The 13,573-nt window shown below is 40.4% G+C and overlaps 1 protein-coding gene and 1 long non-coding RNA gene across 13 annotated transcripts in view; one reads left to right on the forward strand and one right to left on the reverse strand.

The window, feature by feature from the left end:
- Nucleotides 1-13,573, reverse strand: part of SLC44A3 (solute carrier family 44 member 3) — a 100,332-nt gene that overhangs the window by 27,413 nt on the left and 59,346 nt on the right. For 4 of the 12 annotated variants that reach the window (XM_068691280.1, XM_068691281.1, XM_068691279.1 and 1 more), the window contains exons 2-7: nucleotides 13,133-13,240; nucleotides 8,346-8,439; nucleotides 6,270-6,439; nucleotides 5,608-5,697; nucleotides 4,847-4,971; nucleotides 3,135-3,321 (exon numbers count right to left, since the gene is read on the reverse strand). In XM_068691280.1, coding sequence (XP_068547381.1) covers nucleotides 3,135-3,321; nucleotides 4,847-4,971; nucleotides 5,608-5,697; nucleotides 6,270-6,439; nucleotides 8,346-8,439; nucleotides 13,133-13,208 — 742 coding nt within the window. In that variant the 5' untranslated portion in view covers nucleotides 13,209-13,240. Of the gene's footprint in view, nucleotides 1-3,134; nucleotides 3,322-4,846; nucleotides 4,972-5,607; nucleotides 5,698-6,269; nucleotides 6,440-8,345; nucleotides 8,440-9,814; nucleotides 9,952-10,550; nucleotides 10,694-13,132; nucleotides 13,241-13,367; nucleotides 13,548-13,573 lie in introns of those variants that run through there. The other 8 variants (XM_068691276.1, XM_068691274.1, XM_068691275.1 and 5 more) reach the window with 5 other exon arrangements.
- On the forward strand, nucleotides 4,985-11,339 carry LOC137860713 (uncharacterized). The gene is made up of 3 exons (XR_011099144.1): nucleotides 4,985-5,593; nucleotides 6,014-6,154; nucleotides 11,207-11,339. It is a non-coding gene; the product is annotated as an uncharacterized lncRNA (long non-coding RNA).

A 13,573-nucleotide genomic window follows, 5' to 3' on the forward strand; every position in this document is an offset into this window, starting at 1 on the left:
TGTAAACAACTGAGTAGATCCAGAAATAAACCTTTCCTACATCACTTTATCGGCACCTAGTGGGCACTGAGGCTGCTGCAGGTCATTTACATGTTAGTTACATATAAACACCTCAGCCCCTGGACTTTGCCAAAAACTCAGTTTACATCTGTTGGGTAACAACAGCCACCATTTAACACAGACGTCGTAATAAAAAGCATACTTGCAAACAAATGATAAAACCAATGGATTCAAGTTTTAATCAGGTAAATGAATGAAACTCATAGAGTGCATTTTGCTACCTGCATTCATGCTTAGGCTGTAACTTAGAATTGGTACAGATCCTTTATCAGATACACATTCCCTTCTAAGTATTAACATACTATCTATTAGTAGAAAACTCATACAAGGATTGCCACCTACACTACAAATATCCTGGCAGAAGATCTCAGTTATAACGTATGTTTTACTAGACTCCCTACGTGAGCAATATATTGATAGTTAAGTGCCTGGAAATGACCTCTCTTTCTTATGCAAGAATATCTGCAAGAAATCAGTTCTTTCAAAACTGAGAGCATGCTAGAAATTTCAACATTGCTCTACTATGCAGCAAGATTATGCTGCCTTCCATACTGCCATTTGTATCTTGGAGCACTAGCATTCCTATTATGCTAGGGAAAAAAAAAAAAAAAGTAAAATACCTCTGAGCCAAGAGATGTCTGCTGCACTATGAATGTTAGAGCAGGTCACAAGCCATTTGAATTCTGCTCTCCACTATGGCAGGAAAAAAAAAGCTGAATGGAAATGTCTAGCAGAAAACAAAGAACGTAACCAATATGGGAAAATGGCACAACATGGAAAAATCATAAAAAGTCTCTCAAAGTCAGTTTTCACTGTTTTTTATTTCCCTGTGAATACATGTGGAATTTGCTCTCAGATGTAACGTGCAACTCGCTATTTTCCTGCAAATCTGTAAAAGCCTCCAGGAAGTATCTGACTAATTCCCCACCCAGCACTTATCATCAAGCTGTTTCTGTCATATAAGCTAAAATATTTCTACTCTTTTAATGATTTCTGCATTTCCAAAAGCTTTTCAATATGACAGACTCGGCTGGCATTTTCTAAATTTAGATTTAACAAGGGCGAGCTTCACATCCCTACGTGTGCTTATTAAGAGTACCAATGAATATTCTTGTGAGTAATGTGTCAGCTCAGATAAAAATCAAAAATGTAGCATTTTTTATAATAGTTCTTGTTAATTATATATTTAGCAAATCTGTGTGTTATCATTCCTTTTATTTACCTGCTGCTATTTTTACTATAGTTAATGTTTATCTTAAATTGCTTCTGATCCAAGCAGGTGCATGAAATGAGCAGTTGGTTGATAGCCCAGGAGATGCTCAAAGGACTGGTCTGAACCAGTGAAAAGGTACCCCAACAAGGACAGTTTGAAAATTACTGCCACCTAGCTGATATGTGCAAAAATGGGATGAATACTACAGAAAAGCTAACACTCAAAGGTATGTCTAGCACACAATACTGCCTCTGTAATGGGAAAACCCAAATCAGAGGAGCGTGGAAAAGAAACACCCATGACCATTAAAGCAAAGTGAATCTGTCTATTTAGTCAGGCAGGAACCACTCACAAAGAGACTGCAGGCTGGACATCTGGCCTTGCTAGGTCAGACCGTCATCAGGCAGACAGTGCTTCAAGCAGCAATTTCTGATGGACATGAGCTAGTGGGAAAATGGTAGCTGAAACAGAGAGATCCTTGCAAACCTGCATAACTCTCCAAGGAAAAATGGAGGGAAATAGATCCCGGTCTAGCCTAAGCAGTGGCTGGCTGATGCACGATACCAGTATAGACTCAGACAGAGGGTGTCTCATGTTGCAGGTGAAGTGGGTTTTGTCCATTGCCAGATTTAAGAGGGTGAGACTGAGATGGAAGCAGTTGTCATGGGAGACGAGTGAGGTGCCTGACCCACAGAGGTGTGGAATACTGCCAGTTTTGGCAAATGGGCTCAGCTACAGAAAAGTTGGAGGCTATTCTGGCCTTGGAGGGATCTGCAAGCCTGTGCAGAGGAGTTACTACAGCCACAGGCTCAAAAAGTGGTGGAAGCACATAACAAAATAAAACATGAGCGTTAAAAGAGCTTGGCTGCATTTGCTTCTCCACACACAAAGGACCACAAAGATTCAGGAAAACAAAGACACAAACAAACAACAACAAAACACACAAGAATAACTAAAGCTTCCATGACAAACAGCTGTCTGCCTGCATCAATTCTGTACAAACTCCAACCCACAGGACAACATCTGACTCCTAGCAGTCACTATAGAAATTCAAAATAAAAAACAAAAAAATTCAACACTCAAATCATCATGCTTCCCGTGGACAAAAGCTGATATCTGCATGAAGAGTTATTCCCAGAGCTACACATGACCAGCATCCTTCCTTCAGGTGGTTTCACAAAAGGATAACCTTCCCCTCCCTCAGACAGTGATGCTGTGCCAAGGGACAGCATCCAAGTTAGCTATGGTTCAATCAGTGACAAATCTTATAGCAGGATGTCCCTCAGTAATACCATTTCCATAATCATAATCCGTTCTTCTTACAGATCTTTCACAGTATGATTGACTTTCTCTACAGAGCACCTCCTCTACAATTGCAAGAGCCTCTGAATCGATCCAAGATTGTACCAATCTAAATAATTACAGCAGTTGTCGATAAAGTACTGCCCTAAAACAATGTGCTGCCTCCACGATATCTGGACATTTTTTATAGTCAGAGGAGATTAACAGGAGAGAGAAGACAACTTTTAATGCAGTTACGAAATGAGAATGTTACTTCCCTCATTTAAATACATAAAGCATATACATATCTACCACCATCTATTCATAAATTAAGTAACTGAGAAAGAACAAACCTAAATCCCACATCTAGGAGCAAAAAATATTTCTCCTGTAGTGCTGACCCACAGAAATATAGCAATGTCAAAGACTGCAGCAAGAGTTTAAAAAAAAAAAAGAGTAAAACGGCTAAATAACATTGCTAGCCCATATTTTGCATACTAACACCAGAAGGTCACATATTTAAGAACTGAACTTAGGAAGCAGATAACATTCATCAAAAACATGGAAAGCATATACTTACCTGCAGTTCCTAAGCTTAGTAGCACAGCAACCCAGAATATCCAATAGACAATCAGAATCAGAAAGGTCCAAAGTGGTTGGAAAAGGAGGAAAGGGATTCTGCTTATCATTTTACCAACAATCTGGAAGAGTTGTACAGTGAACTGAAGCTTCTTTCTTAGCACAAGTATAAGGGAAAGCAGAACAATCTGTTACAAAAAATAAAACAAAAAATAGTACTTTTTTTTCTTTCCTTAAGAAAAGTAGGAGAAGTTGTCACATGTGAAATTTATATTCCATAAACACTGCACTGGAAATGCTTTCTAAGATGCTGCCTATATTATCAAGGAGTCTGTGAATTAAAATCATTAGTTTCATGAAATTAAATCTATAAAATATTACTATTGCTGCTTTAAAACAAAATAAGACTCAAAAAACTGCAGTTTACCCAATGGAAACAGTCTGTTTTGCTTTACAGCAACAAACATAAACGTATGTTTCATGCTACACTTTCAGATACTCTGTATGTAATGAACATGTAAATCTCCTTCCTACTCAAGTCAGCTTGCCACCATTCACAATGGTAGGAGGTCCAGTCCTTTTCTGCAGAAAGTAACAGTAGCGAAACTAAATTGATGTAAGAGCTCTGTATACACTGAAGCAAAGCAGACAGAAGATGAAACCTCCACTTAAATAATTCAGTTTTCCCAAAGTACAAAAACAAATTCAAAAAACAACAAGGTGTAAACACCACACTTCACAAGTTTTTTGTATTTGACAAGGAACTATGAACAACATTTAAAAGACAGGCTGGAATTCATAAAATAATTAATGCAACCAGAGGCAATTGCTTCACCAGTTTTCTTGCCTGTTCTACAAAGATGCCACCAGCCATGAGAGAAGAGCAATCTGCAGCAGACGCTCCCACTGTCCTATGAATGAAAGTCAGTTGCATACAAATAGACCTTTTCTTACCCTTTTATTATCAACAGAACTTAATAGGTAAGTTCGTAACTTACAGAGGATATGAAAAAAATCTGATCTATAACATTTATATTTTCGCTATAAACTCTTAGACTGTTCATAACCAGTGAATTCTAGTCTATGGATCTGCTTTAAGAAAACAAAAATACAAACATTTTGACAAATGTCTCATCAAGTACAAATGGTACACTTGTATTGAACAATGACTAACACTGCAACATCAGAGTGAAAAAAAAAGTCTTTAAAAGTTGAAGGCAAAGTCAGGTTTTCTGTTGGAAAACAAGGTCAGTGAGAGAAAAGCAGAACTTACCACTGTAACTTGAGGCCTACACACTGCTGCCTGTGCTTCACCTACCCCTTTCATTGCCTGAAAGAGCCACCCCCCTCTACTTCTGCCACGGTGGGCTGAATGCACAGATCTCGTTGATGAAGAGCCAGAGCCACTCTGTTCATTTGCCATGGTTCTCCAACTAGCTGATGCACAGAAAAATGGGGATGGAACGTAACGCCTGCATTTCTACAAAACTGGTGCTAATGCTGCTTATACAAGTGTGACACAGCCCTGTGATGAAAAATGAAATTCACAGTGAAGATATAAAACTGTTTAAACAAGCGTAAGCAGATCTCATCATTGATTCTCCTTTTCAAATTTGAAATGGATGAGGAATTGTTCTTATTGCTGCAGAACCCCTGTAGTTCAATTTTTTTAGTTACAGCCTCCATACCTGCTTACTGTAAACTACTACTTACTGTAATTATTGTAGAGAAGATAGCATATCCAAGTAGAAATTTTACATTCTCCTTTTGTGTTTCCAGTTCAGTGCTGGGATCATTTCTGTAGTCATAGTAGAGCCACCAGAGGACACCTGAGACAACTGCAGCAAACAAGCAGTGTGAAGGTGGGCAGTGCTCCCCAGGCTGCAGCATGCAGCATCCCACCTCCCTCCTGAACTTCTCACCCTTCTGCCTATACCCAGCTCCGCTCAGGAGCTGTCATGTACGAGAGGTACAGTATCCGTGATCACAAAGAAAATTCACATCATGGTCTGTTAGTCTGAGGTACAAACCCAGAAGAAGGAGCTAGGCTAAAACTCAGCCATATAATTTTGTTGAGGAAATAAGAAGCTAACTGTTATGGAATGACAAGCATTAGCTGGACACATTCCTACAGTTCTCCCTTTCCAAAGCAGGCAATATAAAATTTCACTAAACTTTCTGTGAAACAGCAGCATTTTCGCAACTGCACTCATCTGCCAAAAGAAATGTCATTTCCAGGCATCTATAAATAACTAAATCTTATCATCACCCCGACACTTAGCAGCTGGAACAACACAGCCAGATGTTGGCATCCCAAGGCAAGCAGGACTCAGTTTGGAAATGGCTGGGGTAAGCTTAAGGTTACGGAGGAGGGCCATGGAGAAAAGGGACAGCTGTTTGTTCAGCTGTCTCTCCTTCAGTTCAGTGAGATGAGTGCTTTAACTACGCATACACTAAAAGGTAAATATACTTACATAACAACCCAAATACGACCAGCGCAATCAAAGTATGGACCAGAAGTGTCCGAATGAATCTGAAGGTTAAAACCACTATAAAACAGAAAGCTGAAAAATACACAAAGTTTGTTATTAGTGTTACCAACTATTTAACTCTTATTTATGTTATAGTTAAGTTTAAGGTTCTTGTAGAATTTGGGCTTTTACTTTTAAAGGGTGGTCTCAAAAGCAACAGCATGTACTGAAGTTGGTGACCTTTTTAACATTTAAAACAGTTATCTATAACTTTCTAGTAAAGAGTTTGTAACTCAAATATTTCACCTTGGGAATAACTGGCTATTCAATAATATTATATATAAAGACTAAAGTTAAAATCAAAATGTTAAATCTAATGTTATTGTTCTTTTTATCAACAATTTCTTAGTCCCGTGAAAAAAGGTATATGATCATATCTAGGAACACAGAATCTGGTATTTGCTAGCACTGAATTTCACCAGTCTATGCCTCCTGATAAGAAACAAGAACTCTTCCTTGAAAACATCTCTGCCCAGAAAATGTAAAAAAGGTCAGTACTTTTAAATAAAAAACTATAAAGGTCATAGAAACATTTTAAACCTCACATTCTAATTGAATATTATTCACTTTTTATTTATAACCTCATTTTTTATTTGTAACCTTACCTAGTGCAAGGACACTCAGTCCTATCACAGTATCTCTTCCTGCCAATATTCCACTCAGAATTCGGTGAAAAACATCCATTTCATTAACCATACTTATTAAGACAGATGCATATTTGGAATAGCATTCAGGATGTTGTGGAACACACCGATTAAATAATGGAAAAGATTTACTGGAAGGTTAAAAAAAAAGATGATGAAAAATGTTTTCATTACTGGACAAACAGTTTCAAACTCACAGCAATCTATTCCACGGCTCCCTTTCAAGCCCTCTGCAGTGCCCTTCCAGCAGCCTCAATACACTTTTGCAGCAGCATCCAGACAATCTGCAACCTACCAGTTATCCTCCCTGCTTGGGACAAAACCCTACACACTGAGTCTGACACAACAGGACAATGGGCATGGCAGTTGTCTGTTACAAGCAGCCAGACAGTACTTTTATGCTCCATCTGCAAAATAAAGCTGGTGAGGGGCCTGGAGAGCAAGTCCTACGAGGAGCGGCTGAAGGAGCTGGGCTTGTTCAGCCTAGAGAAGAGGAGGCTCAGGGGTGACCTTATTGCTCTGTATAAGTACATTAAAGGAGGCTGTAGTGAGGTGGGGGTTGGTCTGTTCTCCCATGTGTCTGGTGACAGGACGAGGGGGAATGGGCTAAAGTTACGCCAGGGGAGTTTTAGGTTAGATGTTAGGAAGAGCTTCTTTACTGAAAGGGTTGTGAGGCATTGGAACGGGCTGCCCAGGGAGGTGGTGGAGTCACCATCCCTGGAAGTCTTCAAAAGACGTTTAGATGTAGAGCTTAGGGATATGGTTTAGTGGGGACTGTTAGTTTTAGGTCAGAGGTTGGACTCGATGATCTTGAGGTCTCTTCCAACCTAGAAAATTCTGTGATTCTGTGATAAACTCTTGGCAGCACCATGCCTGTGTTGCTGTGCTAGAACATCCATTCAGGACCAACCTGGAGAATTACTATCTCAATCACCATCAGCACGTAGCTCCTATCCTGTTTCTAATCTGGCTTTGTCTGCTTTGCTCCCATGTGTTTATGGGAAACCTAAACTCCTGCTAGCGTGGCTGTAAACTATGTTGTTGTAGATAATTCTAGACCATGAACATTTTGCATCATTTTGAGGATATTTAAGTATTCTCAAAGCTGCTCCAAAACAATGTTTGTAATGTACAATTACCACCACCTAATATTTACATATGAAATTATCTGGCTCTCAGAGCCAGCTTATTGAATTTATCATCCTATTTTGGCAAGGCCACACTACAACAAAGAGACATCCCTACCTAAAAAGGAGAGGTCTCTCTGACTAGCTTTGCTGCTACTGTGAAATGTTACTGTGTGAGATGTATATGGTAAGTTCCTTGCCAAATAAAAAAAGGCTTAAAATGTCAAAGAAATAAGTAAAATACGCCATATTTTTCATCAGTTTACATGCCTTTCTTTGATCCGCTGTATAATGCTTTTATATGTCTCCTCCTGCTCTCTTCTGTGTTTTTTTCCCCCCTCTATTTTCTCTTGTTCAGAGCAGTAGAGGACTTCGCTCCGCAGACATGGAGATTCCAATTCTTTGCTGTATCTTCACGACAGCGAAATTGAAAATCATGGGTTTAAGGATTTTGACTCACTAATTTGTAACAAATTAAACAATACAACTAAACTGACATCTGTACTTTTTACATGCTGCAGAATGTTAGATGCTGACATCCACAGACCTGCGGTTCAAACCAGTTGTCTATGAAATGATTCTGACAGAATATTTCTGGGTTCAGGGTAACAAGCCAGGTCTGAGAGCACAGCTCCTCTTCCTTGGCATTGAGGGAGTCTGTGAAGGAGATAAGCTGCTCCTCATGAGGAGTGTTCTGACCCTGAGCTGGAGAGGAAGCATCTCTAAAGGGTGGAGGGATGATGAGAATGCAGTCCTTGTTCATTCTGTGGGACATGGCGAGTTCACAGGCACACACAGCAACAAAATTCTGATTGTAAAGCATCATGTCAGCTACAAAATGTGAGGAACTAAGAACCCTTAAGAAGCTGCTTGGACTCAAGTGAGTTGTAAAGTACCCATTAATTCTTACCTTGGTGGAACTGGCAGTGTGGGACACAACTCAGCTGCCTTTGGATTTAGTGTGTAGCTGGAAACGTTCAGGTTGTAAACACAAAGACAAGAACCTAAGAAATAAGAGAAATGGTAGCTTAGTATTAGTTATAATTTTGGAAAAAAAATACATTAAGTTTTGTTCGCACTTTTGCTTTAATCCCTTAGCAGGTCATATTCATCACTGATATTCTTGTAGGAATGTAGATTAGAATTAGTTACCCATTAGAATTAATGGGTAAATCTACAGCAACCTCTACAGGATCTTTTGTCTTCTTCTACACTTAACTTCAATTACCGTTTACAGATCTTCCTTGAGGGCAGGCACACTGTTTGTTCCATAGTACAGTACTTCAGCTTTAAACTCTTGCTCCTTTAGACAACAGAAAAGCCTAAATTGACACAAGCTACAATAGAACCAGGTCCCTCATAATTTAGAACAGAATATACATCTATCCAGAAGCTAAATATTTTCTGGACTCTGCCTAAATAGTGCCAGGTACTCTGCTCCATTATATAATGCTTCTAGGATAGAAATGCTGGTTGTACTCAAGCCATTCAAAATGCAACACTGCCCTCTCCCTTGAGATGAATATGCAAGCAGTTTTAGCATGTGGATGGAATTTCATGCCATTTTATTCAGTTACATTGAAATTACTTACACAGTATCACAGGTGTTCACAGCTTTCTGTACATAACCAAATGATGACAAAATATCCCAAAATGAAATTAAAACAAATGTTGTCAATTTAAACAGAAACCCTTGCCAAAAAAACAACAAAACTAAAAAGAATGGAATTCTGACCTCCAATAAAAATAGCCACTAGTATCCGTATGATCTGCAGTTCATGCATACACTGTGGCATAAGGGACGGGCCACAGGTTACTTTACTTACATGTTGGAAATGAATAAACTGGAGCTGCCTCTTTTGCACAATAGCTACTTCTCACATCATATTCATCTTGAACAGTAGAAAATTAAAAAAAAAAAAAAGTCTAGGTAAAATAGCAAATTTGGGGCTCTGATGTCAAAAAAGGCAACACTGCCTATGTATATCTAGAATTAATAACTCCACCATGGTTTTAACCAAATTTAAAAGAACCACTTAGGCAAGTTTCTCAAATAGCACGTAAGCTCTGTTCACATACAGGCATCCCCAACAAACCAATTTAGTTCATTCTCAGCAGCCAGTTTTCTGCTGGATAATCTCAGCATCGTGCAGGAATGAATCAACAGCTTTTAAATTTGCAAAAGTGACCTGTAACAATCCTAGAAACTATGGCTCTGAAATAAAGCAGAGACGAGGTTTTATTTTCTGTTGCCATGGACTGCTCAGGAAATTAATGGTAAGAAATGACTCCCTAGGGTAGCAAACAGAAGAATAATAAAGTGAAATCTTCTCAACTGTTCTACAGATACATTAGATACTCATGTTCCCTGTTGCACACCATTGTTCCTTGCAAAACTCTGGAGGTCTTCCAAAGAGTTGAGCTGCTCTTGTGGACAACTAGACACGCACAAGGAAACTGAACTGATTTTGAGGCTTTGCATTTCCAGGCTGCATGAATTCAGAAAGAACACATACCTAGAAAGACAAAAAGATCCTCATTTCAAAAAACAAGCTTTCTGGTTTTCATAGGTTTAAATTCTGAGTCTTCTTTCCATCTTTTTAAAGTGCTACAAAGCAGATGAAACTTTTTCCACATACAATGAAAAAAAATGGAGTTTGAAGGCTAAAGTTAGCAAGCAACTTGTGAATATGCTATATTTTTACATTTCATTTTAGGTTCTTAAATGGAATCAGGAACTTCCAAGGTGGGTGTCGCTCTACAAGCGTTCTCTTACACAGCAGTCAACAGAACGACTGGCAACTTCAGCTTTTTTTAAACTTCCATAAATTCAAACACTTGTCTGTGTAGAATGACTGCTGGTCTGTCTGAAGTCCTATTTAAGACCCTATCTAAGAAAAAATCAGCATAAAGCATAATGATGTAGTACCTTTTCAAATTCCATCTTAAATTTTTAGCTTCCATTACCATTTTGCACAATTCTTATTTGCTTTTAAAGTTAAGCATGTATTTATATATGTATGAAAATGATTGACAACTAGATTATATATATCGTATGAAGTTATGCTCCCTTCTTAAACATTAGATTTATTTAAACAGTATCTGACGTACTTACTTTTTATTAGTCATGTCCTGTCCAGAAAGGGGTGCCCCTTTTACAGGAGTGTTCTTCCTACCACATATGTTCCCAAAGCTGTCATATCCAAGCACAAGTCTTTCTGCCGCACCAGCCATCACAGCATAGCCAGTTATAAACATCTATTAAAACATTTTTTTTTCCATGTGAAATCATGCTATGATAGCCTTTCCCTCCCATTCAATAAGTATTTCTTTTAACACATGCATTATTGTCTTGTGAAGGCAAACAGTTAAATCTAAAATTCAGCCCTTTGAACAAGGCCAGACCAAGTCATATGGACAAGTTAAGCCCTGTTGTCTCCTTAGACCCTTCCTTTATCTTGCAGAAAGCGGACAGTATGCGAATTTATTTAGCAGAACATCACAAGCAAAGAAAGATAGGACTTCAGATTAAAATGATTGGAAAGAAGTAGTAAGGTGCTAAATCCTGCCTCTGCCAAAGTTCCTGTGTGTCCCTGGGCAAGGTCACTCAGGTGGTAATTTTCCATATGTAGCCACTGCTACATATTTCAGAGTGCCCTTCAAGACACACCTGGGCACTACATCTGCTGAAATGTTGAGACATTGCAGCTGCTATTGAAGTGTATTTTAAAAACAAAGAATAATTAAAATTCAGGTTATCTTAAATTTCAGGAAGGTGCATTCTTTACCACATGTGAAAAACCTCAAGAGAACTACATAGTGAACTCAGGAGTCACTGCGCCGAGCTTTTGGATGCTCTGGTGCTTCACCACAGCCCCAGCGCTGCAGGTCAGCTCCCAGTATACCTCAGGGGCAGCTAAGCACCTCTGCTACCTGAGTAGCAGCAACACTTCATCAACATAAGATGCTCTGCCTAGGAATGCAGCATATACCCTGCTCGTGTACCCCATGAGGGCCAAAATGCCCTTTGAAGAGAACCTTTCCAAGTACCAAGAAGCAGTAATTCTGTGAAGCTGAAGTCTTGGGCATTTTACCCAACAGCTTATTTACAGCTTTCCAGCTGAGCAACTTGGTGATTTAATCATCTACTCGGTCCCATGGGGCGTAAAATACATTTCGCATATATAAAGGACAAAACAGTTGGCTCTATGGCTGCATGCAAATTGTTGGCAGCAGCAAGTCTTCTCTGTCCCTCATTAACCACTGCTTCTTTGCATAGAGTAGCTGAGTATCAGCTGCGCTGGGGAGAGATGGCACACACATATCAGACCCAGCACAACTGCTTTATTAGTTAAGGTTTAGTGCCTTTGTTATTCTACTTTTAACACTCATGACTAAAGATGGTATCTGGGCAGAAACTGAGTCTCATACACAAACAAGTAAATGTGCCTCCTTAGTTCTCAGTGTAGTCTCATTTGTGCTTATGTGTTTGCACTGTAACTATTTAAATAACACTATTCAAATTATGCTCACATGTTACTGTTGTCTTAACATGGAGAACTTTGTAGAGACTCCATAATTAAAGTTGGCATACTACTTGTGTGTGTGATGCTTGTTATTTTCAAGTTATTTTCAGATCCAGTTTCTTTACAAAGCAAATACTTGTTTGTTTTTTGTTTGTTTGTTTGTTTTGTTTTTCAGGAGAAAAAAGAAAAAAAGGAGCTGACACTGAAATATGCTTTTAAAAAAAAAAAATGTGGAAAACCTTCTAAAGATAGAAGTTACAGGACCGTTGCCATCAGTGCAGCAAGCACTGTGTGCACATGAATTTTTTTAAGGTATAGAATGCTGCATACAAGCCATAAATATTGTTAAGCAATAGACAGATGTATGACTGCTGGAGGGGTGTGTCATTCTCTACATGTCAATGATACGCGTTTCCACAGAGCCAATAGCGTGATTTTTTTTCCCCACTATGTGAATAAATCAGTATTACCTTTTTTTTTCTCAAGTCTTTTAAAAATAAGATTAAACAAAAGTATTTTACAGAAATTGAACACTAAGAATAGTAGCAGAGAAAACAAACAAAAATCCTAAATCCTCACCGTTTGACAGGTTTAATATTTGGCATGCCTTACACTGATCGAAGCGCCAAGCATAGGACAGCACATCTAAACAAACAAACCCACCAACCACCCTGACCACAAAGTTCTGCTTCAGCTTATGCAGCGCTCAAGATGTGTATATGCTCTTCTGCATGAGCTTCCATTAAAGCAGTTATTAGGAATTGAATCTAAAACTGATTTAATAGTGTATTCATTCCTCAGTAGCCTCAGAAACGTCGTGAAAAAACACTCATGCTTAAGAAAGACAAAGCGTGCTCCCCAGAGCTTGCGTGCTGTTCCAGGCGCAGGGCAGAAACCCAGCTGACAGACCTAGAGAGACATGTTGCAGGACAAAAAGGTGCAGAGAGTGAAATAAGTAGAAACGAGAGTCCGGCGGGAGCCTGATTAGCTTACAGAAAGCAGACTCCGAGTATCCCAGCCCTGCACAGTCCCGGGACACGGAGCGCAGGGGCAGGACCCGAAGGTGCGGGCAGGCGGCGCGGTGCAGGAGCCCCCCGGGGCAGCAGTGCCCCGGCCCCGGCCCCGGCCCCGTGCTGCGGGGCTGGGCTGCCCCCGGGCAGGGCACGCTTACCGAACCGGCCCAGAAAAGGAAGAAGAGGAGCAGCCACAGAGGGTCCGTGCACTTTCTGTAAACGACCGGTCTCCATTCCCTCAGTTCAGCAACGCATTCTCCAGAATCCTAAAATGAAAGAAAGCCGACTGCGAAATCAGGAAACAAGCTCCCAACGCCTGAGATCCTCTGAAAGCACCTCAAATGCCCGACACCTGGCAGCTCGCCCGCCCCACGGTGCCGGCCCCCGGCTCACCTGCCGCCGGCCCCCAGGCCGCGCCATGCTCCCTCCCTGCCTCCCTCCCTCCCTCGGGCCGGGCCGGGCCGCTCGGGGGCACCACCGGGGCCGAGGGCCGGGCCCTGCCGGGAGGAGCGCCCGGGCCGGGCAGCGGCACCGCGGTGGCTCCTCCTGCCGCCGGGGAAAGGGCATTTTCCCTCCCCTCGCCGGGGCAGCCGCCGTCC

Source organism: Anas acuta, chromosome 8 (assembly GCF_963932015.1).
Source record: "Anas acuta chromosome 8, bAnaAcu1.1, whole genome shotgun sequence".
Taxonomy (NCBI): Eukaryota; Metazoa; Chordata; class Aves; order Anseriformes; family Anatidae; genus Anas; species Anas acuta.